Source organism: Oncorhynchus keta, chromosome 35 (genome assembly GCF_023373465.1).
Source record: "Oncorhynchus keta strain PuntledgeMale-10-30-2019 chromosome 35, Oket_V2, whole genome shotgun sequence".
NCBI classification, from domain to species: Eukaryota; Metazoa; Chordata; class Actinopteri; order Salmoniformes; family Salmonidae; genus Oncorhynchus; species Oncorhynchus keta.
Window position 1 is genome coordinate 35,396,927 of NC_068455.1, and position 23,154 is coordinate 35,420,080.

Genomic DNA, 23,154 nt, shown 5'->3' on the forward strand with positions numbered 1-23,154 from the left:
CTTGTGTGTGCCTCCATTTCTGTTTGCAAGTGAAAAAAAAAACAACAAATATCAGTAATATTAACTGGTCTTATATGACGTCTAGCAGCTCTGACTTGACCCTGAGAATGGATGTGAACTTGCTTGCAGAATGTGTGCAGATGACTGAAATGTATATTTGCTGTCACGTTCTTGGAGATGTCACAGTGCAAAATATAGACCCACTACTAGCTCTAAGAAAGATATGCAGGACATGGTATCGAAGTAATATTTCCTTGGCACTTTTTATAGCTCCTTCGTGTGTCCAAAGTGCCCCGCACTGTAATGCATGTTTGTCAAAGTATAGGCAACCATTGGAAATACTTTGTTCTGTAATCTGGAGGAATACATTGCATTTAGCGCCATCTGCTAGCAGTTCTGCTAGTTTTGCATGGCACCACTTATCCCATTTTGGCCCTGTGTCCACTTTTGCCTGATGTGCTTGCCTTGTATGTATGAATCACTTGTTTTACCTTTCACACAATCTATTGAGAGCTCTCAATTATCAAGTAAATGTTGCACTGTAGATTTGTGTGTAATAAGATGGGTGAACATGTGTGTGTAAAGAGAGTAGAAGGGATGCATGGGCTGGGAATCATGATTAGATAAGAAAGGTGTAGCCTATTTTTATTTATTTACATCCCCAATTTGGGAATGTGCCTTTTGGCTTCACCTCACGGGGTGTTCACTGATGAATACTATTACACCTGTTGGCCAGAAGCGCAGTCGTTGAGCGCTGAAGCCAGTTGTTTTTTTTTCTTTCCTTAATATTTTTATCCCAGCCGCACTGTAGTAAACTTACATCACTAGCTGTAAGGGGACAGGTGTAGTGCATCACGAGTCGGCAAGTATCTATTACCTATGGATGAGGCAAAGAAATTGAACGAGTCACTCATTCAAACACATGACGGTGTGCAATTCCTTTATTTGGTGATGTTCCCATTCACTCCTTTATTTTTATTCTCCCTCTTTCTCTCTCTTTGTGGTGTTATAAGCCTTGTGATTCTGCACAATCCTCCAGACTACACTGTTCTGTGGAGTCTTCAATAACCCAGGCTGCACTATGTCTAAGACAGCATAGCCTACCTCTCTGCATATACTTTAGTCACCCCAAAGGTCTTTGCAGTCCCCACCATTCCTCCCCTCCGTACCAGCGCGTTGCCTAAACACTACAGCACCAATGAATCAAATGAATCAATGAGTCTTTAATATGGTGGCAGGCAGCTGAGAACATGGCTTGAATGCAAAGGAATGACCTTACTTTCAACAGTGCATATTGCATTGGTTCAATGCCAATGTATAACTTCTGTTTTTCATTGGTCAACTTGATTTTCTCCTATTGTGAATCAGTTATTTGGTCTTATCATGTTTTCCCCTTCAAGGCGTGAGAAATAGGCCTAGCTAGACTGAGACATCAAGACATAAGCCTATTTAGCCTATACCGTAGTTTTGGAAGGAAACCATGAAATCAATTTAATTCCCAATGAATTGTTTTTGTGATGTATCCCAACATTTTCACAGTATTTCCCAAAATACACTATATATTCAAAAGTATGTGGATACCCCTTCAAATTAGTACATTAGACTATTTCAGTCACACCCGTTGCTGACAGGTGTATACAATTGAGCACACCGCCATGCAATCGCCAAAAACGAAGATTGGCAGTAGAATGGCCTTACTGAAGAGCTCAGTGACTTTCAACGTGGCACCGTCATAGGATGCCACCTTTCCAACAACAACTCAGCCGCGAAGTGGTAGGCCACACAAGCTCACAGAACGGGACCAACAAGTGCTGAAGCCTGTAGCTCGTAAAAGTCGTCTGTCCTTGGTTGCAACACTCAGAGTTCCAAACTTCCTCTGGAAGCAACGTCAGCGCAATAACTGTTTGTCGGGAGCTTGGTGAAATGGGTTTCCATGGCTGAGCAGCCGCACACAAGATCACCATGCATGATGCCAAGCGTTGGCTAGGGTGGTGTAAAGCTCGCCGACATTGGACTACGGAGCAGTGGAAACGCGTTCTCTGGAGTGATGAATCACGCTTCCCTGTCTGGCGGATGAATCTGGGTTTGGCGGATGCCAGGAGAACACTACCTGCCAAACACAGCTCCAACTGTAACGTTTTGTGGAGGAGGAATATTGGTCTGGGGCTGTTCTTCATGGTTCAGGCTAGGCCCCTTTGATCCATTGAAGCGAAATCTTAACGCTACATCGTACAATGACATTCTAGACTATTCTGTGTTTCCAACTTTGTGGCAACAGTTTGGGGAAGGCCCTTTCCTGTTTCAGCATGACAATGCCCCCGTGCACAAAGCGATGTCCATATAGAAATGGTTTGTCGAGATCAATGTGGAAGAACTTGATTGGCCTGCACAGAGCCCTGACCTCAACCCCATCAAACACCCTTGGGATGAATTGGAATGCCGACTGCAAGCCAGGGCTAATCGCCCAACATCAGTGCCCGGACTAACTAATGCTCTTGTGGCTGAATGGAAGCAAGTCCCTTCAGCAATGTTCCAACATCTAGTGGAAAGCCTTCCCAGAAGAGCGGAGGCTGTTACAGCAGCAAAGGGTGGACAACTCTATATTAATGCCCTTGATTTTGGATGGGACGAGCAGGTGTTTGACGAGCAGGTGTCCACATACTTTTGGTCATGTACTGTAATTCATTACGCAAATATTAATCAACTAATGCAGCCCTAATGTGGATGCAGCCCTTGCTTGTTATTCAGGGATGGGGGCTGCTATTCATTTTTGAAGAAAGAAAAATCATAGGTGTATTTTAACAATGAAAACGCTTTGTCTAAATTAAGTGATCTATGTGACATTGCTACACAATCTCACGTCAGACGGTGTCACTCCTCCGCGACGCTCGTCCCTCAACCGATCAGTGCAGGTGGAATTGACACGTTTAACGTCCGTAAGACAATGGGATATACCATGGCATTTGAAATTCTTAATTCAGTAAAACAGCTAACTTTTGATTGTGTATTTTATGATGTGAGCCCCGTAAAAATACATACCGTAGTAGCCTACATGGGTTTCACACATTTGTTGTTGTCGGCCAATAAAAGTGGCACTGTCTACTCAATGGCTCCAACGTTGGAAATCTCTTGTCAATTACAATTTACAGAATTAGTTAGATAAGTTGGCAACAACTACAAGGTTGGGAAGCTGAGGACAGGAAGATCAGCAAAATAGCCTTTAGCTTAGGTAGCCAGCTAGCTGGCTGACATAGCTAGCTTCTTTACATCAATTTGATGGATGCACTACCAGATAGGATTTTTTATTTTACCTTTATTTAACTAGGCAGGTCAGTTAAGAAGAAATTCTTATTTTCAATGACTGCCTACTGGGGAAACAGTGGGTTAATTGCCTTGTTCAGGGGTAGAACAACATATTTTTACCTTGTCAGCTCGGGGATTTGATCTTGCAACCTTTCGGTTACTAGTCCTACGCTCTAACGACTAGGCTACCTGCCGCCCAGGTAGCCTACATAACAAATGGAATCTATAATTTTGTCTAAATACCGTGAGTCTGTATGGCTACTCTCTTTCACTCTCCCTCCCGTGTAAAACTCCCTGCCAATCGCACTGCTGCAATATTTTGCAAATAGTGAAATTATTTCAAGTACCCATCCCTAGTTTGTGTCACTTGGCATAATGTAATTGCTCTTGGTTTCACAGATACTGCTGTTGGTAATGCTGTAACCGCTGTCTTTTACCAGTTTCAGGTCATTGTCTCCAGGGATGCTTGTAGTTGATGTTTTGGTGGGGTGTCACAATGTGTCTTTTCTTATTTTTTTCCCCCTTCTCTTTCAGTACTACAAACATGTTGTCCAGGGCGTGGAAAAATTTGTTCAGAAAGTGAGTTTCTCTTCTTTTAGTTTTACCAGTCCCAAACAGAGTAAAATAGAACACAAATCTGTGCTACCCATATGAATGGGATACTTGCCAATCATAGGTCGTTCACCCCACAGACGCTAAACAGCCTTGTTGTGTTGACAGTGCAAGCCAGAGTATAAGGTCCCAGGCCTGTATGTCATGGACTCCATCGTGCGGCAGTCACGGCACCAGTTTGGCCAGGACAAGGATGTGTTTGCCCCGCGCTTCAGCAAAAACATCATCGGAACCTTCCAACATCTCTACCGCTGCCCCTCAGATGACAAGGTGGGTCACAGTGGGAACAAAGACAGCTCTCTGGTTTCTCTATTCAGAAACACTGTTCTAGCTTTCACCTCCTCTTCTAGCTCTGACTACACATATCCTCTGTACTGTTAGTGATAGATCTGGTCTGTAGCATTGTTTGAAAAACCATATTAACAATGAATATGTTCTTTTCATACTCTAAATTTGTATACAGCATTAACTTTTAGACAGACTCATTCGCTGCAGGGGTCTAGTTTTAATTGGTTGTGTCAGTCGGATCTTGTCTAGGAGCTTATTCTTCCGTCCGTTGTGTTCCAGAGTAAGATTGTCAGGGTCCTCAACCTCTGGCAGAAGAACGCCGTCTTCAAGAGTGACATCATCCAGCCGTTGCTCGACATGGCTGCAGGACTTCCCCCTCCCAGTGTCACCCCAGTCATGACCAGCCGCGATGCTGCAGTCAACACACCTGGTCAGTCACACAACATATCCATAAGACATATAGCTCTATACTGACACCTAGTGGCGAAATTAGTCCTCTCTCCTGAACTGACACAAAATACTCAGAGGCTGCCTTGTGATTTAGGTATTGGCTCTTTAATCAGCTTCAAATGTAGATGTTTGTTTTGTTGTTATTGATTTCTCATGATTGATGTTCTGTGTTTGTGTCTAGGTACACCAGCGACCCCGGCCACCCCAGCCAACATCGTATCCAGTCTGCCTGACTGGGCGTCACAGTTCTCCAACACAGACACTGTAGCTGCTGTGGCCCAGATCCTGCAGAGTCCACACGGCCAACAGGTCGGTCTGCACAGCATCTCCCTGATCCTCAGCCTGTCAATTCAATATCGAATTTGAAGCTCAGCTCAGATTGTTGTCATGTTTTAAAGGGGTACTGCAAGATTCTGGCAATTAAGTTTTTCTTTCCCAGAGTCAGATGAACTCTTGAGTGCATTATGACCGAAGTTGGAGATAATATTCACTCACAAAACTAACTAGCATTAGCGCAGTAACATGAAGTCTCGAGGTACAGTAACTACTCAATTGCCAGAATCTCCCAGTATCCCTTTTTTTTGTTTCGACTTGAGTCTGTATAATGGAGACTAATGGTAGTGAACACAAACACTTTTGATCTTGAACTTCTGACCTTTCTGATGCTCCTTTGTTTACAAAACTTTCCTTTGAAAAATGACCAGATGGAGCCCTGCAAAGTCTCCTACTCTAACCCTGTCTATCTGTTTGTGTATCAGCTCCAGCAGCTGGTACAGAGCCTGCAAATGCAGCAGCAGAAGCCCCAGCCATCTCTGCTTCAGGCGTTGGATGCAGGACTGGTGGTCCAGTTGCAGGCTCTGACGGCCCAGCTCACTGCAGCCGCCACAGCCAACCCCATGCAGCTCAACCCCCTGGAGCAGAGGATCTCCTCCTTCAACAAGGTGAGAGATCAAGGCCACAGACATATACATGGAATGGAAGTATGATTGGTTGTTCACTTTTGAATAATTTGTGTCATAACTACGTACTACGTGACTCTCAGATCTGTATTTTAATAATTGTCTTTCTCCATGTGTTGCAGAAAATGTTGGGCCATTTTGACTTTGGGAACGATTCAGAACGCTCTGAAGACACCAAAAAGGACGCCCAATCATCCCAGATGTAAGCGTGAACATCAACCTAAAACAGCTAAGATCCTGTGGAACAGGGCTTTCCAACCCTGTTCCTGGAGAGTGACCCCCCTGTAGGTTTTCAATCCAACCTCAGTTGTAACTAACCTGATTCAGTTTATCAACCAACTAATTATTAGAATCAGGTGCTGTAGATTAGGGTTGGCGCGAAAACCTACACAACGGTAGCTCTCCGGGAACAGGGTTGGAGAACCCAGGTTGGACAACCCAGGAACAGGGTTGGAGAACCCAGGTTGGACAACCCAGGAACAGGGTTGGAGAACCCAGGTTGGACAACCCAGGAACAGGGTTGGAGAACCCAGGTTGGACAACCCAGGAACAGGGTTGGAGAACCCAGGTTGGACAACCCAGGAACAGGGTTGGAGAACCCAGGTTGGACAACCCAGGAACAGGGTTGGAGAGCCCTGTTGTGGAATATGTCACCGGTTGTGTGTATGCACTTTGTCTGCCCTCTACCTGTGTGACGGAACGGTAGTTAACTGAACTATTGACCCGTCTCCCCTGTCTGTCTTCCCCGTCTCCCCTGTCTGTCTTCCCCGTCTCCCTCCAGGCCCATGGTGTCTGACTCCATCTTCCACCAGCTGGCTGAGCAGCTGCAGCAGCAGAACCTGGAGCACTTCCAGAAGCAGCTCATGGAGCACCAGCAGAAGGTACCTACATATCACCTCCAGAGACTTATGGGGTCAATTATTGTTTGCTTGTCATATCCATGTATTGAAACCTTCTTGACAGTGTAACCTTTTGACTTTCTTCCAGTCCATGAACATGGAAGGGCAGGATGGAATATTTGGGTCTGAGAACACGGCCATGCCCCATCAGAGCAGCAGCCAGCTGGCGCCGCAAAACAAGACGGACGACTCAATTGACAACCAGCAGCAGGTAAGCCCTTGTTTCCCTCACTGACTTTGGCTGAACCGATATTTACAGTATCAGTCAAAAGTTTTGACACATACTCAGGGTTTTTCTTTATTTTTACTATTTTTATACATTGTAGAATAATAGTGAAGACATCAAAACTATGAAATAACACATATGGAATCATGTAGTAACCAATAAAGTGTTGAACAAATCAACATATTTTATATTTGAGATTCTCCAAAGTAGCCAACCTTTCCCTTGATGACAGCTTTGGACACACTTGGCATTCCCCAAAGTTTGTTGAACACTTTTTGGTTACTACATGATTCTATATGTGTTATTTCATAGTTTAAACTCTTGAATGAGTAGGTATGTCCAAACTTTTGACTGTGTGTGTGTGTATATATAATAAATAAATAATCTCTGCGATTGTTTGAGCACTGTTGTCTTTGTCAGTAGAGCTCCGTTGTAATGATGCCTGTGTTATAGGACATGGACCTGGATGACGGGCCAGAGATGGAGGAAGAGCGCTTCCAACCAGAGGACAAGAAGTCCAAGACGGTCGACACGCGGTCAAGAACACGTTCTAGGTCACGATCAAGGTGAGAGGAGGGACCCAATCTGAGAGAAACAGTCCATAAGGCTACCTGAGACACTTTGCAGAGTCGCAGATTATTATATATGTTGATCTTACCACGACTACTGGCATCACAATTACCTTCAGAATAACCCTCTACTCTAGATCTCCCAGGAAGAGACGGTCCAGATCACGGTCAGGCTCTCGGAAACGGAAACACCGTAAGCGGTCGCGGTCACGCTCCAGAGAGCGGAAGAGGAAGTCGTCGCGGTCCTACTCCAGCGAGAGACAAGAAGCCCGCGAGCGAGAGAAAGAGCGCCAGAAGAAAGGACTTCCTCCCATCCGATCCAGGTTTCTCAGTGGTAATACAAGCTTTCAATACAGCACCTTTTTCCTCTTCGCTGACCCCTTCACCTTGACTAATAACTCCTACCCTGTTTCTGTGTAGCCCTAATCATAGAAATGTCCACAGTCACTTCTTTCTTTAAATTTTTTTATTCAAATGTTATTTGTTACATGCTTCGTAAGCAACCGGTGTAGACTAACAATGAATTGCTTACTTATGGGCCCTTCCCAACAAAGCAGAGGGGAAAAAATTATAGAAAAATACACAATGAGTAATAATAACTTGGTTAGATACACGGGGTACCAGTACCGAGTCGATACGAGGTAATTAAGGTAGATATGTACATATAGGTACAGCAATAGGATGGATAATAAACAGTAGCAGCAGGTATGTGATCAAAAAGAGTTAGTGCAAAGGGGGGGGTCAATGCAGATAGTCCGTGTAGCTATTTGGTTAAGTATTTAGCGGCGTTATGGCTTGGTGGTAGAATATGTTCAGGGTCCTGTTGGTTCCAGACTTGGTGCACACTTACCACATTTTAATGATTTAAGCCACCACCTCCTCTCTACCTTGTCCTCAGTGTGCAGCACCACTCTGTGGGTGGGACAGGTGGACAAGAAGGCCAGTCCGCAGGACCTCACCAACCTGTTTGAAGAGTTTGGTCAGATTGAGTCGATCAATGTGAGTAGAGCGTCCTCTCTCTCTCTCCGTCTCCGAGTGAGCCTGAGTTGACTCCATTAACCTCTGCTCGTTATGTGGTTTAGCAGGCGTTTGTCACCTCTGACCTGAGGGAAATGTGAATCATCACAACTGTGTCCAGTTTAAAGGACTAACTTGGCTCTGTAAGCCAGAGCAGGCACTTTTTATTAGCAAATTCTGACTTTACTGTGGGTTATTAACTGCCTAACCATCTTACTTTCATCCACTCTTTATCTACATCCCTCTATCTCTTTCCTTCTATAGATGATCCCTCCTCGTGGCTGTGCCTACATCTGTATGGTCCACAGACAGGATGCCTACTGCGCCAGACAGAAACTCAGCACTGGTTCATTCAAGGTCGTCTCCAAGATCATCAAGGTGAAGTCCGTTGTATTTCCTTACAGTTCCTGCTCATTTTTATACCATGCGGCCGAGGTTCCCCCCGCTCCATGTTGTACTGTGATGTGATTTCCATCTGGCTGCAGTCAGGACATGTCCTCCTGTGTGTGTAATGTTTTTAAATGATTGGGCTTCTCACTTACCATACCACTCACCTCATAGCAACCCAGCTGGTACATATCTTATTCTCTCCTTTTGGGACTCAAATAGCCTCAATATTTCTGCTCTTTTATGCATCCCCTGACAATTATATGTTCTGTATGTATGTGTGTGTTCTCTTGCTGTGTTCAGATTGCGTGGGCGCTGAATAAGGGAGTGAAGCAGGAGTATAAGCAGTTCTGGGACATGGACCTGGGGGTCACCTACATCCCCTGGGAGAAGGTCAAGTTGGACGACCTGGACGGCTTTGCTGAGGGAGGCATGATCGACCAGGAGACTGTCAACGCCGGTGAGCAGACACAGCAGGCTACATGCTGATGCCCTGTCATATAGGGCACGCAGGATCAACACTAGAGATGACTTATAAACAAAAGACACACACACTGGACACACACACTGGATATACATTCCCACACACACACTGTACACACACACTGGATATACACACCCACACACACTAGACACACACACTGGATATACACGCCCACACACACTGGATATACACGCCCACACACACTGGATATACACACCCACACACACTGGACACGCACACTGGATATACACACCCACACACACTGGACACACACAAAAAAACAGGAGACACATTCTCTCACCCACACACATTAACTCTCTTGACACTAAACATATTTCCTGGCATTTGCTTATTTTTGTTACGATTTGGGTTTATCAGAGAAGGAATTCCCACAGAGAAACATGACACTGGATAAATAGACCCCAGCAGGACAGGGTAGATGTGACTATCAAATCAAATGCGCTGAATACAACAGGTTTAGGTAGACCTTACAGTGAAATGCTTACTTACTGAGCCCCTAACCAACAATGCATTTAAAAAAAAATACGGATAAGAAATAAAATTATCAAAAAACGAACATTCAAGTCTCGTACATTCAATCTCATTCTCTAATCCTCTGTTTTATTTTAACTGTAGAGTGGGAAGCAGCCAAGAATGCGCCAGAGCCAATGAAGGAAGCTGTGAGCCAGGCTGTGAGTGTTGAACCCATGACAGCCACCAACACCCAACAGACCCAACAAGAGGCTTTCAGCCAACAGATCTCCATGATGCCTGTACAGGTACCCAAACCTCAGAGATCTAACAATAACTAACATTCAACGTTTAAGCATAAATATGTTATTTTGTGCATTGCTTTCATCATCCTTTAAATGTGTGTGTGAGTGAGTGAGAGGGTGGAATTTACCAGGCCCCTCACATTACCATTTCCTCTGTACTAAGCGTCTACCATGAGGCCAGTCAGTGGTGTGAAACTGAACACCATAGTCTTCCTGTGGTTAGTGCTAGCTGCCTGCCCTGTCTGTGGGGTGCTTAGCCTCAAGTGTTTAGAGTGGCCTCAGGTTTCTCTTCCTGACTTCTTTGTGATGGGGTTGTTGAGGGAATGCAGGATACCCAGCCTGTTTCTTTGTTCTTGGGTGGGCCTCGTGAGAAGGTTTGGCTCAGTAGGTGGGGGGAGTGTTTAGGTAGTTAGTATTCAACTCACCTCAGAGTTAATCTGTGTCTGCTAAGTAGGGATATGCCTGGTTATTTGAATATCTGAATGGACGTTGGTATTCGATTTACTAAATACCCCAAATATATAGGCCTGTTTTAACAATGAAGTGACATTAAAAATATGTATAATATTATACATATAATATGTATAAATACGTATAAAAATATGTGCCATTGCTCTATAGCCTAGAAAGACAGACGATGACATTTGTATAAAACGATAGTTTTAATGAGTGCACCCCATAAAGACTCACCGGCAGCCCACACACACTTTTATCTTGTTGTTATTGTCGGTCAATCAGTGGCGCTAGAGTCAGAGGCTCCATGTGTAGCAAGTGAAGTGGGAGATATCTAGTCGACGCAAACGGGAATAAAAATGATGGATGTAAGTTGGCTAAATGAGAAGGGGTAAGCTACAATGATCAACCAACAGGTAGGCTGTTGTTTCCTATGGAATTTTTGTACTTTAGCTAGCTAGCTGGCTACTGTAGTTAGCTAGCTATTTTACAGTGATTTGATGCAGTCAAGACAGGCGCACCATCAGATGGTATGATAGATAACCTATGGCAAGAACAAGTTTGTCTAACCAGTATGGCGCCTCACTCACTCACCCACACACCCCTGCTTCTCTCTCGCTGAAACCGACCGAAAAATATATATTATATTGTTTGAATAGTGAAATGACTTCAAATGCTCATCCCTGCTACTAAGCGCCGACATGCATACCTACCCCCACACACAGGTTTATTAAGGCCTTATTCAACTCGTCAGTCAGCTATAACATCTCAACAGCCAGAGCATTTTAATGTTGCTGTTGTATTTTTTCACAGTGTTGGTCTTAACCTGATTATCAGTGGGAAACTATTGTTCCTCTACATTCTGTGTTTTGATTGTTAAACGATGTTACAGGAATCACAGCGCATCATTGCATGTTCATCTCATCCCTCATTTCAATAGTTTAAACTCCCCTGTCTGTTCCCTCTCAGCTCCCTGTGGCTCAGGCTGTCCCTGCCGTGGGTCTTGTGCCTCCATCCTTCCCTGTTTCCATGGCGATGCCCCCGCCAGGCTATGGCCCCCTGCCCCCCTTCCTCAGAGCGGGTTTCAACGCCTCCCAGCCTCCTCCAGGTAAAACACAGCAGTCGGATGCAGCTGCCAGTGAAGAGTATTGAATTAAATAATATATATATATATTGTTTAGAAATCCAGATAATGGTGTGTTGTTTCTCCCTCCCGTAGGTTTCATGCAGACAGCAGGTGTTCCTCAGCAAGCAGGCATGGGCTCAGCTCCTATATGTAAGTTCTGCATGACCTGACTGAGTCTATAGAAGTCAAAAGTCATTACATGCATTACATTTGGAGTAAATATTGCCTAAATTGTTGTAAAAAGCCAGCGACTTGCTTTATTTAAACATAATTGATTTATTTTAAAGATACTGCCCTATATGTTCTGTCCCGCTCCTGCAGCTCTGGTGCCGGCCTCCATGTCGCAGGCTCAGGACAGCATGAAGGACTCCCCATACGGAGCTACTATCCCGGGGAGCTTCATGCCCTCTGCCCTCCCTGGACAAGGGGTCTTCAACCAGCTTCAACCTGGAGTCCAGACGCAGCAAGCAGCCAATGACAAGATGGGCCAATCTGCTGACGGCATGGATGCAGCTGCAGAGTTAGTACTGCAAGGTAAAAGGATACCAAACAATAACCTAGGAAAGTTTTGACTTTCCTTTGTTTGTTCTTAATGACTTTTGAAAAGCTTCTCACATTCTCAAGACTTCGCTGATAAGACCTGCTTTTTACTGTTAAATAATATTTAGTGTTCCTCTTTCTCTAGGTATGCAGAATGCAATGAGTCGTGGTATGGGTCTTCTGGGGATGCACCCCTCAGCTTCCCTTCCCCACCCCCTGCACCAGCAGGGCCTGCCTGGCCAGAGGATGCCTGGGCTGATGCCGCTGGACCTCCGGCCTACTATGCTCCAGGGTGCCGGTGCCCGGTTCCCCCTCCTGATGCAGCAGGGCCTGTCCCAACAGAGCCTCCTGGAAGCGTCCCTCCATGCCCAGGCACGCGCCAGAGCGGCCTCCCAGATGGAACGCTTCAACAGGGCCGAGGAGGCCTTCAACCGGGGGCCCAACCCCCCAAACGAAAGCATGTCCAAGGCTGAGGAGGAGCCTTCCTCTGGAGCTGACGATAGCCAGCAGGGAGGGGACCAAGACTACCGCTTCCCTCCGCCCCAGGAGAAGCAGAGCACAGGCCTACTGAGGACCCCTCCCTTGGAGCACAGAGAGTCCATGGGTGGAGGAGCTGGTGGTGGGGGTTTGGGCGGAGGCAGACCTGCCCTGCTCCAGACCCCAGTGAGAGAGCCAGCTAGAGACAGCGTGGCAGGGCGGCTTCAGGCCCTCGCCGGCTTCACCCCCCAGACCTCGAGTCGCTGGGGGCCACTCAGAGGGGACTTTGATGAGCGTGACATGCGCAGCTCTCCGGCCGCGGTCTCCAAGGGCTTCCAGGAAGCGCGCCCTGGCTCTAACCAAGGGCAGAACTTTCCCAACCGCTTTGAGAACCAGAACCGCGCTGGATCAGTAGGAGGGGTAGTAGGAGGAGTATGTACTGGTGGTCCTGGTGGTGTTGGAGGGGGTCCGGCGTGGAGTCGTGGTGGAGTTGATGCTGCAGCACAGTTCACTGATGCTGACATGCCCCAGGACTTGGATGAGTGCCGGCGCCCTTGGGACAGGCAGCAACGGGACAGGGACTTTGACTTCAGGAAGGAGATGAATGGCAATCGGCGTGAGAGAGACAGCCGTGAGAAGGAGAGGGACCGCGAGAGAGAAAGGGACCGTGGCCGTGAGCGTAGCAACCGTGAACGAGAGCAGGAGCGTGACCGGGAGAGAGAGCGTGAAAAGGAGAGGGAGAAGGATCGGGAGAGGGAACGTGAGAGGGAACGTGAGAGGGAACGTGAGAGGGAACGTAACAAACGTGGAGCCTGGACACCCCTTCTTCCTCTACCACAACCCCTGCTCCCTACTCCTACCCTGACCCCAACCCTCTCCCTGACCCAAGGCAAACCTCAGGCCCTGCTGCAACTACAGTCCAAGCTTCAACCTAAACCTGGACTCCTAACTAAACCGGGTCTGCTTCAAACTCCAACTCTCCTAACTCGGTCAACATCTCATGTCCCAACCAAGTCTCTTCTTCAAGCCCCATCCCAGTCTCTTCTTCAAGCCCCATCCCAGTCTCTTCTTCAAGCCCCATCCCAGTCTCTTCTTCAAGCCCCATCCCGGTCTCTTATTCAAGCTCCATCCCAGTCTCCACCTCTAACCTCTCACCAGTCATCCCAGTCTCCACCTAAAGCTCCACCCCAGTTCACCCAGTTTCCAACTCAAGCCAAGAATGAAGCTCGCCCCGGTCCTAAGCCCCAGGCAGAATTCCATTCCTCTCGCCAGACACATGTGTCCCCCAAGTCTGAGTCCTCACCCCAGACCCAATCCTCTCCTCAGAACCAGTCACCACCCCAAAACCAGGCTTCCCTTCAGGCCCAGTTGCTGCACCCTGCCCATTCCCCTTTCCAGACAAAGTCCTCTCCCCAGGGCCAGTCATCATCACGTGCACAGTCCCCACCCCAGGCCTTGTCCCCACAGGCCCCCCGCACCCCAGAGGAGATCACTGACACCCAGGGGGAGCCAGAGAAGCCCCGGTGGGCCAACGAGTCAGGGAAACCTCAGGAAGAACCTATGAAAGAACCTGAACCCATGGTAGAACCTCCATCTCGGTGGGTCAATGGAACAGGGTCGAGGATGGACACTGACGCAGTGGCTGAGCCCACCACTACCCCGTCCCCCAATCTTGCCCTGTCAATGTCACTGGTCCTCACACACAGCCCCGTGGAGCCCCAATGCCTGCCGGAGCCCCTGGACCAGCAGCATCCCTTGCAGCATGTCGCCTCTTGCTCCTCCACAAAGGATGTAGACAATGGACTGAGTGAGCCGATGGAGGAAGCTGAGAAACAGCCAGTGGTAGAGAAAACAGACACTGAGGGGACAATCATCACTCAGTAGGTAAAGATCATTTTGTAAAGTTGTCTCTTCTCTGTACTCATGTCAGCAACCCAATGGACCCTGAGTAGTATTTCACATAATATTGTCTGATAACCTAACAATTGATTTTATCTCTCACATAACGTGTACTTCAGTAGATGGCTCGCTAGCTGATTAAATGGTAGGTAATTTTTTTTTTGTTTGTTTTCTCTTTTTTTCTTTTTTTATGCCTCCCTCACGATTTTAAGCAAGGTGAACTTTTAATGAAAATTGCTTGCCAAAATGTTTGAATTGTAAATGAGAAAAAGAGCGTTGACCTTCCTATGGAAGAGTGTACGGATCCTGGCTGTTTCCAATGGATTGAATCCAGATGAGGGAATACTTGAAAACAGCTGTCGCTGGCCTGTTTTGTCTCTTCTTTTAAATGATGCTGCAGCAACGTTTTAAATGAATGCCTTTGTGGTGTCCTATATGCTTCTTGTCTATAAGCAGAATATAGCCTACGTACAGTGAGACCAGTACAATTGCTTCTAAAAAGGAACATCCTAAAAGATTAAAAACATGACCTGTTATCCCTAAAATAAATGTCTGTGATTTGTGCATCATAATGCAGTGAATTCAAAGGACAAAGTAAAAAACGTAACAAAATAAGAGGGTGGATGTTGGGTGCATTCTGTTTTAGTTTGAAATAAACATGCTTTGTTTGTTAACATGCTTTAGGAGTGTATTTTCTGACCCAGGACCAGTGGAGTCCTGTTTTACACAGACGCTATATGCATTTTGCGGTGGTGTGACATACAAACAGCTGTGTCACTGCAGTAGTTAAGCCATTGACTTGATGTTGTCGTACCCCATTAAGTCAGGCAGGATGCCAGGCACGTGCCAGTGCTTTGACATCAATCTATTCTATCTACACCGCTCTTTAGTTTGTTGTTTGCGACCATGGATTCATTTGTTTATGACTTAGTTTCTGCTCACTCTGTACTTTCCTATGCTTTTGTTGGGTGGGTGGCTATTCGGGATCGGATTGTGCCTTTTTGAATTGATTATTGTTCAGCATGATGCCTCCAAATACACCACACGTGCTCAAAGTGCTCCTTTGATTTTCCTGAGACTGTACAGCCCCTCAGGGAGACGGCAGTCTGTCCATCAAGCTGGTAACACAGACAATTATCTCCCTTGTCTGTCTGTGTGATCAAAGCTGGCCAGTCTATACAGCGCTTAGCCTGTGTGTAGGGGGAACCAACCAGTCTGTTTACTCCATAGCTGTGTGCATGCAGGCCTGTAGCCATTTATTCTCCTTTGTCTTGTTCTCCATACTATTCAGTGCATTTCTGTTGAGACACTATACTACCAGGAACGTTTCAGTAGTCTGAATTTATCAGACAAGCAAATGTTATAACAGAGTTGTGAAGTTGAATAAAGTGTAAGGTACATCAGCATATATATTTTTTCTTCTTATTGTGGTAAATCCTAATCGGGACCAAGTTAGAGACCGGGGACCCCGTTTCCACACACCATCATCTTTGTGTTGAACAAGATCAGCTTTAACTCACAGCGCTCTGATTATTTTCTCTTTCATGAGATAGACATTTGCTTTGCATCATCTGTGGTTTTCTTACTTTTTTGTGTAAAAAAATATCTTTCATATTCAGTAGGCTTTAGATTCTTAGTTTTTGTTTATTTAGCTAGTTTTTGGGATTAAGCAGTGATTAACATCAATACAATACAGTACATTTACATTTCATAATAATAATAAAAGATAATTGATTTTAAAGGGATACTTCACAATTTTAGCAACGAGGCCCTTTATCTACTTCCCTGGAGTCAGATAAACTTGTATCTGTATAAGATACCCATAGACTTCTATTCATTGCGCTCACACCAGTTACTTTGCGCAACTTCCTTCAAACCACATGCAGAGACAAATGGTATCCACAGTTTATCTGACTCTATGGAAGTAGATAAAGGGAAGTATCCCTTTAAGGAATATAAAAATCTATATATTCCATTGTTCACCCCTTCCAACTTTAATTTAAATGGGTCTTCTCCCTTTTAGTTCCATTTGAACGTCCCAGTCAATGTCTCCGACTCCTTCTGGGTCCCCGTTGGAGGACCATTCACCTGTGTTAACCTCGCTCTCAGGAAGAAAAGAGTTGCTGGTGTACCATTCACCTATGTTAACCTCTCTCTCAGGAAGAAAAGAGTTGCTGGTGTACCATTCACCTATGTTAACCTCGCTCTCAGGAAGAAAAGAGTTGCTGGTGTACCATTCACCTATGTTAACCTCGCTCTCAGGAAGAAAAGAGTTGCTGGTGTACCATTCACCTATGTTAACCTCGCTCTCAGGAAGAAAAGAGTTGCTGGTGTACCATTCACCTATGTTAACCTCTCACGAAGAAAAGAGTTGCTGGTGTACGATTCACCTATGTTAACCTCGCTCTCAGGAAGAAAAGAGTTGCTGGTGTACCATTCACCTATGTTAACCTCTCACGAAGAAAAGAGTTGCTGGTGTACCATTCACCTATGTTAACCTCGCTCTCAGGAAGAAAAGAGTTGCTGGTGTACCATTCACCTATGTTAACCTCGCTCTCAGGAAGAAAAGAGTTGCTGGTGTACCATTCACCTATGTTAACCTCGCTCTCAGGAAGAAAAGAGTTGCTGGTGTACCATTCACCTATGTTAACCTCGCTCTCAGGAAGAAAAGAGTTGCTGGTGTACCATTCACCTATGTTAACCTCTCACGAAGAAAAGAGTTGCTGGTGTACCATTCACCTATGTTAACCTCGCTCTCAGGAAGAAAAGAGTTGCTGGTGTACCATTCACCTATGTTAACCTCTCTCTCAGGAAGAAAAGAGTTGCTGGTGTACTCACTATAGGAAGCGATGTCGAAATAGTCTCTCCCTGTGCTCTCACGCCCCTTCTCGTTCGATGACTGACTGGTCTCTCTCAGATTGCTTGTCTTCGGGCTTCTGCTGCTTGCGTTCCTGCCCTGCTGGCTCTTCGCTGGAAGCTGTCTTCTCTCCGTCGGGTGGGCTATACTTGGTCTCCCTCTTCCCTTCTCCCTATGTGCATAGGACTGTGCAATCGAAGGAGGGGTGGCCATTTTTATCACAGTGTCCATTTGCTGGTGTTACATTCTCTGGCCTTGTGGTCAAGGGATCCACAGCTCCAGGACTTGATGGTTGTGCATTATTTGTCTTGATGGTCAGGAATGTTACTGATGAAGCAACATAGGAGCTGTCCGGGGTAGAAAGCCCTACCACCGTAGGTCCGATTGTGTTCGGCACCTCTTACAGCTCTCCCGTCCTCTTCAACTTCACCCGTGTTTCTCACGCCCTACCAGAATACATACTTATCTACGGGCTTCACGCCTGGCTTTAGAATGGTGCAGAATCTCTCGAAGTGGTCAACTGCTTTTGTCGGTCACTCTTCCCCTCCAGAACTTATTCTAATCCATGTTCATTGAAGATTCCACCTGCCAGTGCTTCCACTTCTCATCATGTGACTTGGTTGTTTAGACTTCCAGGAAGTGTCTCTGCATTGACAACTAGCCCATGTTCCTTCCTATTTACATTTACATTTAAGTCATTTAGGTAAGGCTGTGAAATTATAGATGTCACTGGCATTAATCCAATGACACTGAAATAAAAGCTTATCCCCTGCATATTCTCTACTGGGAGCCTCACGTTCTCCCACATATCACCCAGGCCCAGAGCTGGGAGCCTTGATGGTAAGGCTTAGTTTGGCTGATCACTCTGGGAGATGGGGAGGGTGGACCACAGTTTACTGTCTGCATCCTGAGTTTGCGTGTTCACTCGTTGAGTTCAAGTGAACACACCATTACACCCCCCTGGCATTCAACCTCTGGCCTACAAAGCAGGCTGGAGGGGCGAAAGACAGTTGGAACACAATGGAACACAGAAGACAGCCCACCACTATATCTGAACCCTTAACTCTCCTTAGGGAACCAACTCATACTTTCCTAATCATACCTTTCTAAGGATAATTGCCGCCTTAGTACGTTGTAATAAAGGTACGTTACCGCCTGTGAGTCATCAGCCATTCGTTTTCTTTATATATTCAATTGAGTTTAGAACATGTTTTCATGGCTGACATTTTTGAAATTCAATAGGCCCAATCAAGGACCTTGTCAGGCACTATCTAAAGGTCAATTCCACCCTGTACATCATGTCTCGGTACTTACGGTTAAACGTTTCAGCACTGAGGCAATATGCTGACCTAGCACTCTCATCGCTGCACATTACATACGTAGTGCAGCAAGTTTTATTGACATGGCAGAGGATTGTTCCTCAGAAGATACGCATAAACCAGCCATCTGGATCTTGCTGTTGCCATACGGCCGCATAGCAGAACAAAAAGAGAGGAGGGATAGGCTAGAGAGAATGGGGGGGGGGGGGGTTGCTGTGTTGCTCGCCGCATCTCCAGCCCGCAGCCCACTGCGATGCCAGAAAGGCGCTCTGTGCCTGGCTGAAGGAAGTGCTTAGTCAGCAGAGCTCTCTCTGTCTGAGCACATCTCCCCCTGTTTAATGGCAGGAAATAACATCCTTTATTGACTATAGTTAGCTTGTAGTGTTAACCAGATACATGCTAATCATATTCTGTCTCGTAGATTTCGAGGCCTAGTTATTGTAGGTTATAACTGATATATTTATATATATATATATATATATAATATATATTCTAGTATACATTCCCTACCAACTGAGAGACGGTCCTGTGTGGCTGTTGGTAGAGCATGGCACTTGCAACGCCAGGGTTGTGAGTTCGATTCCCACGGGGGACCAGTACGAACTAATATGAAAATGTATTCACTCATTACTGTAAGTTGCTCTGGATAAGAGCGTCTGCCAAATGACTCAACTGTAAACATGTATAGCAGCCAAGTTAAAAGAGCAGCCCTTTGCTACTCGCAGTGTATCTCGATGCAGCATCCAACCTACTACAGTAGTTGTTCTACCTCCGACTCAGTCAGTCAATGCAGATGAATTATGGAATCATGACCAGGGCTTGTCCTCTCATTCAAGAGGCTTGCACCTGAGTTGCGAAGATGAAATCTGTACAGAGTCATAGAGGTTACTAAATCCTTCCTCCCACCACCTACTGTATCAATCCAGGCAGTCAGGTCAGTTCAGTACTTACTTCCCAGCAGGAGACATGCAAGCTGAGACGCAGTAAACCAACATCTGGCTTCAGGGGTGGAGGAGAGGAGGCTGCAGTGCACACAGAGAAAGCAGACAGGGCTATAAGTTAACATGTTTAATTGGTAGCACTGACTTAAAATTAGGCGCACATCATTCAATTTAGGAGCACCAGAAACAATCGTTTTAATTGATTGAGACACAGCCTATATTAGTGCTATGAATTCTAGCTACTTCTGAAATACATGTGCCTATTTTGAGCCAGATCCTGCTGGAACAAGATCCGGTACCTTTGTTTTGGACTGCTGTGTTCCGGAACCTATTTGTCAGGATCCGGTACCTCCGGTTTTGGACTGCTGTGTTTCGGAACCTATTTGTCAGGATCCGGTACCTTTGTTTTGGACTGCTGCTTTCCGGAACCTATTTGTCAGGATCCGGTACCTCCGGTTTTGGACTGCTGCTTTCCGGAACCTATTTGTCAGGATCCGGTACCTCCGGTTTTGGACTGCTGCGTTCCGGAACCTATTTGTCAGGATCTGGTACCTCCGGTTTTGGACTGCTGCGTTCCGGAACCTATTTGTCAGGATCCGGTACCTCCGGTTTTGGACTGCTGCGTTTCGGAACCTATTTGCCAGGATTCGGTACCTTTTTTGTGGCGTGAACAATATAAAAAAAATATATAATCGAAAAATAGGATCAGAGTTAAATCAGATTTGACTCTTTTTAATTCTTCTGCGATGGAATCATGCAGTGGTGAGATTCTGTAAGGTAATGTTTCAGCCTATTAATGATGATAAAAGTTAAATGAACCCTATTACTATATAAAATAAAAAATCACTATTGTAGGCCAACTAAGTACAATCAATGAACCAACAGCATTGTGCTACGGTGTTCTCTCCCAGCCTCATGGATAGAACGTTTCAGTGTAGAATAAGCTATCCCAGTCCATACAGTATACATAATAATACATTCCACACTGAAAGGTGATTTACTAGTTGGTAAAACATTTCATTCGACCAATTATGTACCAAATAAATCAAATGTTATTTGTCACATGCGCCCAATACAACTGGTGTAGACTTAGCTGTGAAATGCTTACTTACAAGCCCTTAACCAACAATGCAGTTTTAAGAAAATATTAAATATATGGTATTTTTTGTTTTTCTGCCGTGCAAAATATTCGGAAGACTATGTACAGTGCATTCGGAAAGTATTCAGACCAGGTGACTTTTTCCACATTTTGCTATGTTACAGCCTTATTCTAAAATTGATTAAATAGTCCCCCCCCTCATCAATACCCCAGAATGACAAAACAAAAACAGGATTTTAGAAATGTTTGCAAATTTATAAAAAATTAAAACAGACAAATATTTAAACCCTTTGCTATGAGACTCAAAATTGAGCTCAGGTGCAACCTGTTTTCATTGATCATCAATTGATTGGACATGATTTGGAAAGACACACCCTGTCTATATAAGGTCCCGCAGTTGACAGTGCATATCAGTGCAAAAAACAAGCCTTTAAGTCGAAGGAATTGTCTGTAGAGGTCCAAGACAGGATTGTGTCGAGGCACAGATCTGGGGAAGGGTACCAAAAAATGTCTGCAGCATTGAAGGTCCCCAAGAACACAGTGGTCTCCATCATTCTTAAATGGAAGAAGCTTGGAACCACCAAGACTCTTCCCAAAGCTGGTTGCCCAGCTAAACTGAGCAATCGGGGGAGAAGGGCCTTAGTCCGGGAGGTGACCAAGAACCAGATGGTCACTCTGACCGAGCTCCAGAGTTCCTCTGTGGAGATGGGAGAACCTTCCAGAAGGACAACCATCTCTGTAGCACTCCACAAATCAGGCCTTTATGGTAGAGTGGCCAAATGGACGCCACTCCTCAGTAAAAGGCACATGACAGCCTGCTTGGAGTTTGCCAAAAATCCCCTAAAGGACTCTTGGACCATGAGAAACAAGATTCTCTGGTCTGATGAAACCACCATCACGTCTGGAAGTAACCAGCCACCATCCCTACAGCAAAGCATAGTAGTGGCAGCATCATGCTGTGGGTATGGTTTTTAGGGGTAGGGACTGGGAGACTAGTCAGGATCGAGGGAAAGATGAACAGAGCTAAGGACAGAGAAATATTTGATGAAAACCTGCTCAGGACCTCAGACTGGGGAAAGGTTTCACTTTCCAACAGGACAACGACCCTAAGCACACAGCCAAGACAACACAGGAGTGGCTTAGGGACAAGTCTCCGAATGTCATTGAGTGGCCCAGCCAGAGCCCGGACTTGAACCCGATCGAACATCTCTGAAGAGACCTGAAAATAGTTGTGCAGCTACGCTCCCCATCCAACCTGACAGAGATTGAGAAGATCTGCAGAGAGGAATGGAAGAAACTCCCTAAATACAGGTGTGCCAAGCTTGTAACGACAAGCCCAAAAAGACTAGAGGCTGTTATCTCTGCAGAAGGTGCTTCAACAAAGTACCGAGTAAAGGGTCTGAATAGTTATGTAAAAGTCTTATTTCAGTTTTTTATAAATTTGCAAAAATGTCTAAACCTGTTTGTTGCTTTGTGCTTATGGGCTATTGTGTGTAGATTGATGAGGGCGGGGGGGACGATTTAATCAATTTTAGAATAAGGCTGTTGCGTAAACAAAATGTGGAAAAAGTCGAGGTCTGAATATTTACCGAATGCAATGTAAGCTATTGTATAATGGCACAATAATGTTTTAATTCAGGCTTTCTTTGGGGGCTTGAGCACTAATATGCATATGCGTCAAATGCTTTGAATTAATCAGCACCTTTTAGAAAGCTCTGTCCATTTCAGCACCATAGTAGCCAAACCGGTACTTCGGAGCCATGACTCTAACTCTAACCATGACTCTAACTGATCTGCGCTCACTTTTTTTCTCTCTCTTGCACTCGGAAACTACTGTACAGGGAAGCCTAATCATTAGATAAATTATTGGGGGGGGGCACTGGTGCTCCCAAATAAAAAATATCAGGTCTTACATTAAAATATTTAGGAGCATGTGTAACCAAAATGGTTGGACTATAGAGCCCTGCACACAAACACACACACAGTAATACACACATGCATGCACACAAATACAGGCCTATACACACTAAACACACAGAGCCAGCCAGCCCTCCCATCACACTGCAATACAAGTTTTTAACATCTATGGGAACTAACACACTAACAGTTATTCTGGTAGTGTGGTGGAAAACGGCAGCCCTGATCATGCGATTCAGTTTGTGTCCCTCAGGAATCACTGGCATTCACAGATGGCCTACTAATAAAACACAGCGATTTGAAGGTCATCTCAAACGTGGGGAACTCAGATGTTTTGTTGTCTGAAGTATAACCAACGCAGCCGAAGGTGTTAATGAAATAGGCCTACTGGTTCCCAAGCCCTCCTTTACCATGTGATTAAGGGAGGAGAGAGATGGTGTCTGTAAATAAGAACATAGCGTGGGAATGTATGAATGTGGCTATACTGTTCCATGCTATGTCAAGCCTCAGACAGTCCTTGATTACAATCCCTACAGTATATTAGAGCCTGTTTCTG

General features: G+C 45.5%; 2 protein-coding genes across 4 annotated transcripts in view; both read left to right on the forward strand.

Moving 5' to 3' along the window:
* LOC118368435 (SR-related and CTD-associated factor 8-like) overlaps window positions 1-15,873 on the forward strand; it is a 43,852-nt gene extending 27,979 nt beyond the window's left edge. For all 3 annotated transcript variants that reach the window (XM_035752524.2, XM_035752525.2, XM_035752526.2), the window contains 18 exons: window positions 3,838-3,882; window positions 4,024-4,185; window positions 4,483-4,633; window positions 4,835-4,962; window positions 5,412-5,594; window positions 5,735-5,814; window positions 6,394-6,493; window positions 6,600-6,722; window positions 7,191-7,303; window positions 7,444-7,640; window positions 8,205-8,305; window positions 8,588-8,701; window positions 9,014-9,170; window positions 9,831-9,973; window positions 11,393-11,531; window positions 11,643-11,699; window positions 11,871-12,083; window positions 12,235-15,873. In XM_035752524.2, coding sequence (XP_035608417.1) covers window positions 3,838-3,882; window positions 4,024-4,185; window positions 4,483-4,633; window positions 4,835-4,962; window positions 5,412-5,594; window positions 5,735-5,814; window positions 6,394-6,493; window positions 6,600-6,722; window positions 7,191-7,303; window positions 7,444-7,640; window positions 8,205-8,305; window positions 8,588-8,701; window positions 9,014-9,170; window positions 9,831-9,973; window positions 11,393-11,531; window positions 11,643-11,699; window positions 11,871-12,083; window positions 12,235-14,450 — 4,422 coding nt within the window. In that variant the 3' untranslated portion in view covers window positions 14,451-15,873. The remainder of the gene's footprint in view (window positions 1-3,837; window positions 3,883-4,023; window positions 4,186-4,482; window positions 4,634-4,834; window positions 4,963-5,411; window positions 5,595-5,734; window positions 5,815-6,393; window positions 6,494-6,599; window positions 6,723-7,190; window positions 7,304-7,443; window positions 7,641-8,204; window positions 8,306-8,587; window positions 8,702-9,013; window positions 9,171-9,830; window positions 9,974-11,392; window positions 11,532-11,642; window positions 11,700-11,870; window positions 12,084-12,234) is intronic.
* LOC118368434 (rho guanine nucleotide exchange factor TIAM2) overlaps window positions 14,432-23,154 on the forward strand; it is a 132,055-nt gene continuing 123,332 nt past the window's right edge. The window contains exon 1 of the mRNA XM_052496929.1: window positions 14,432-14,450. The gene's annotated coding sequence lies outside the window, so the exon portion shown is untranslated. The remainder of the gene's footprint in view (window positions 14,451-23,154) is intronic.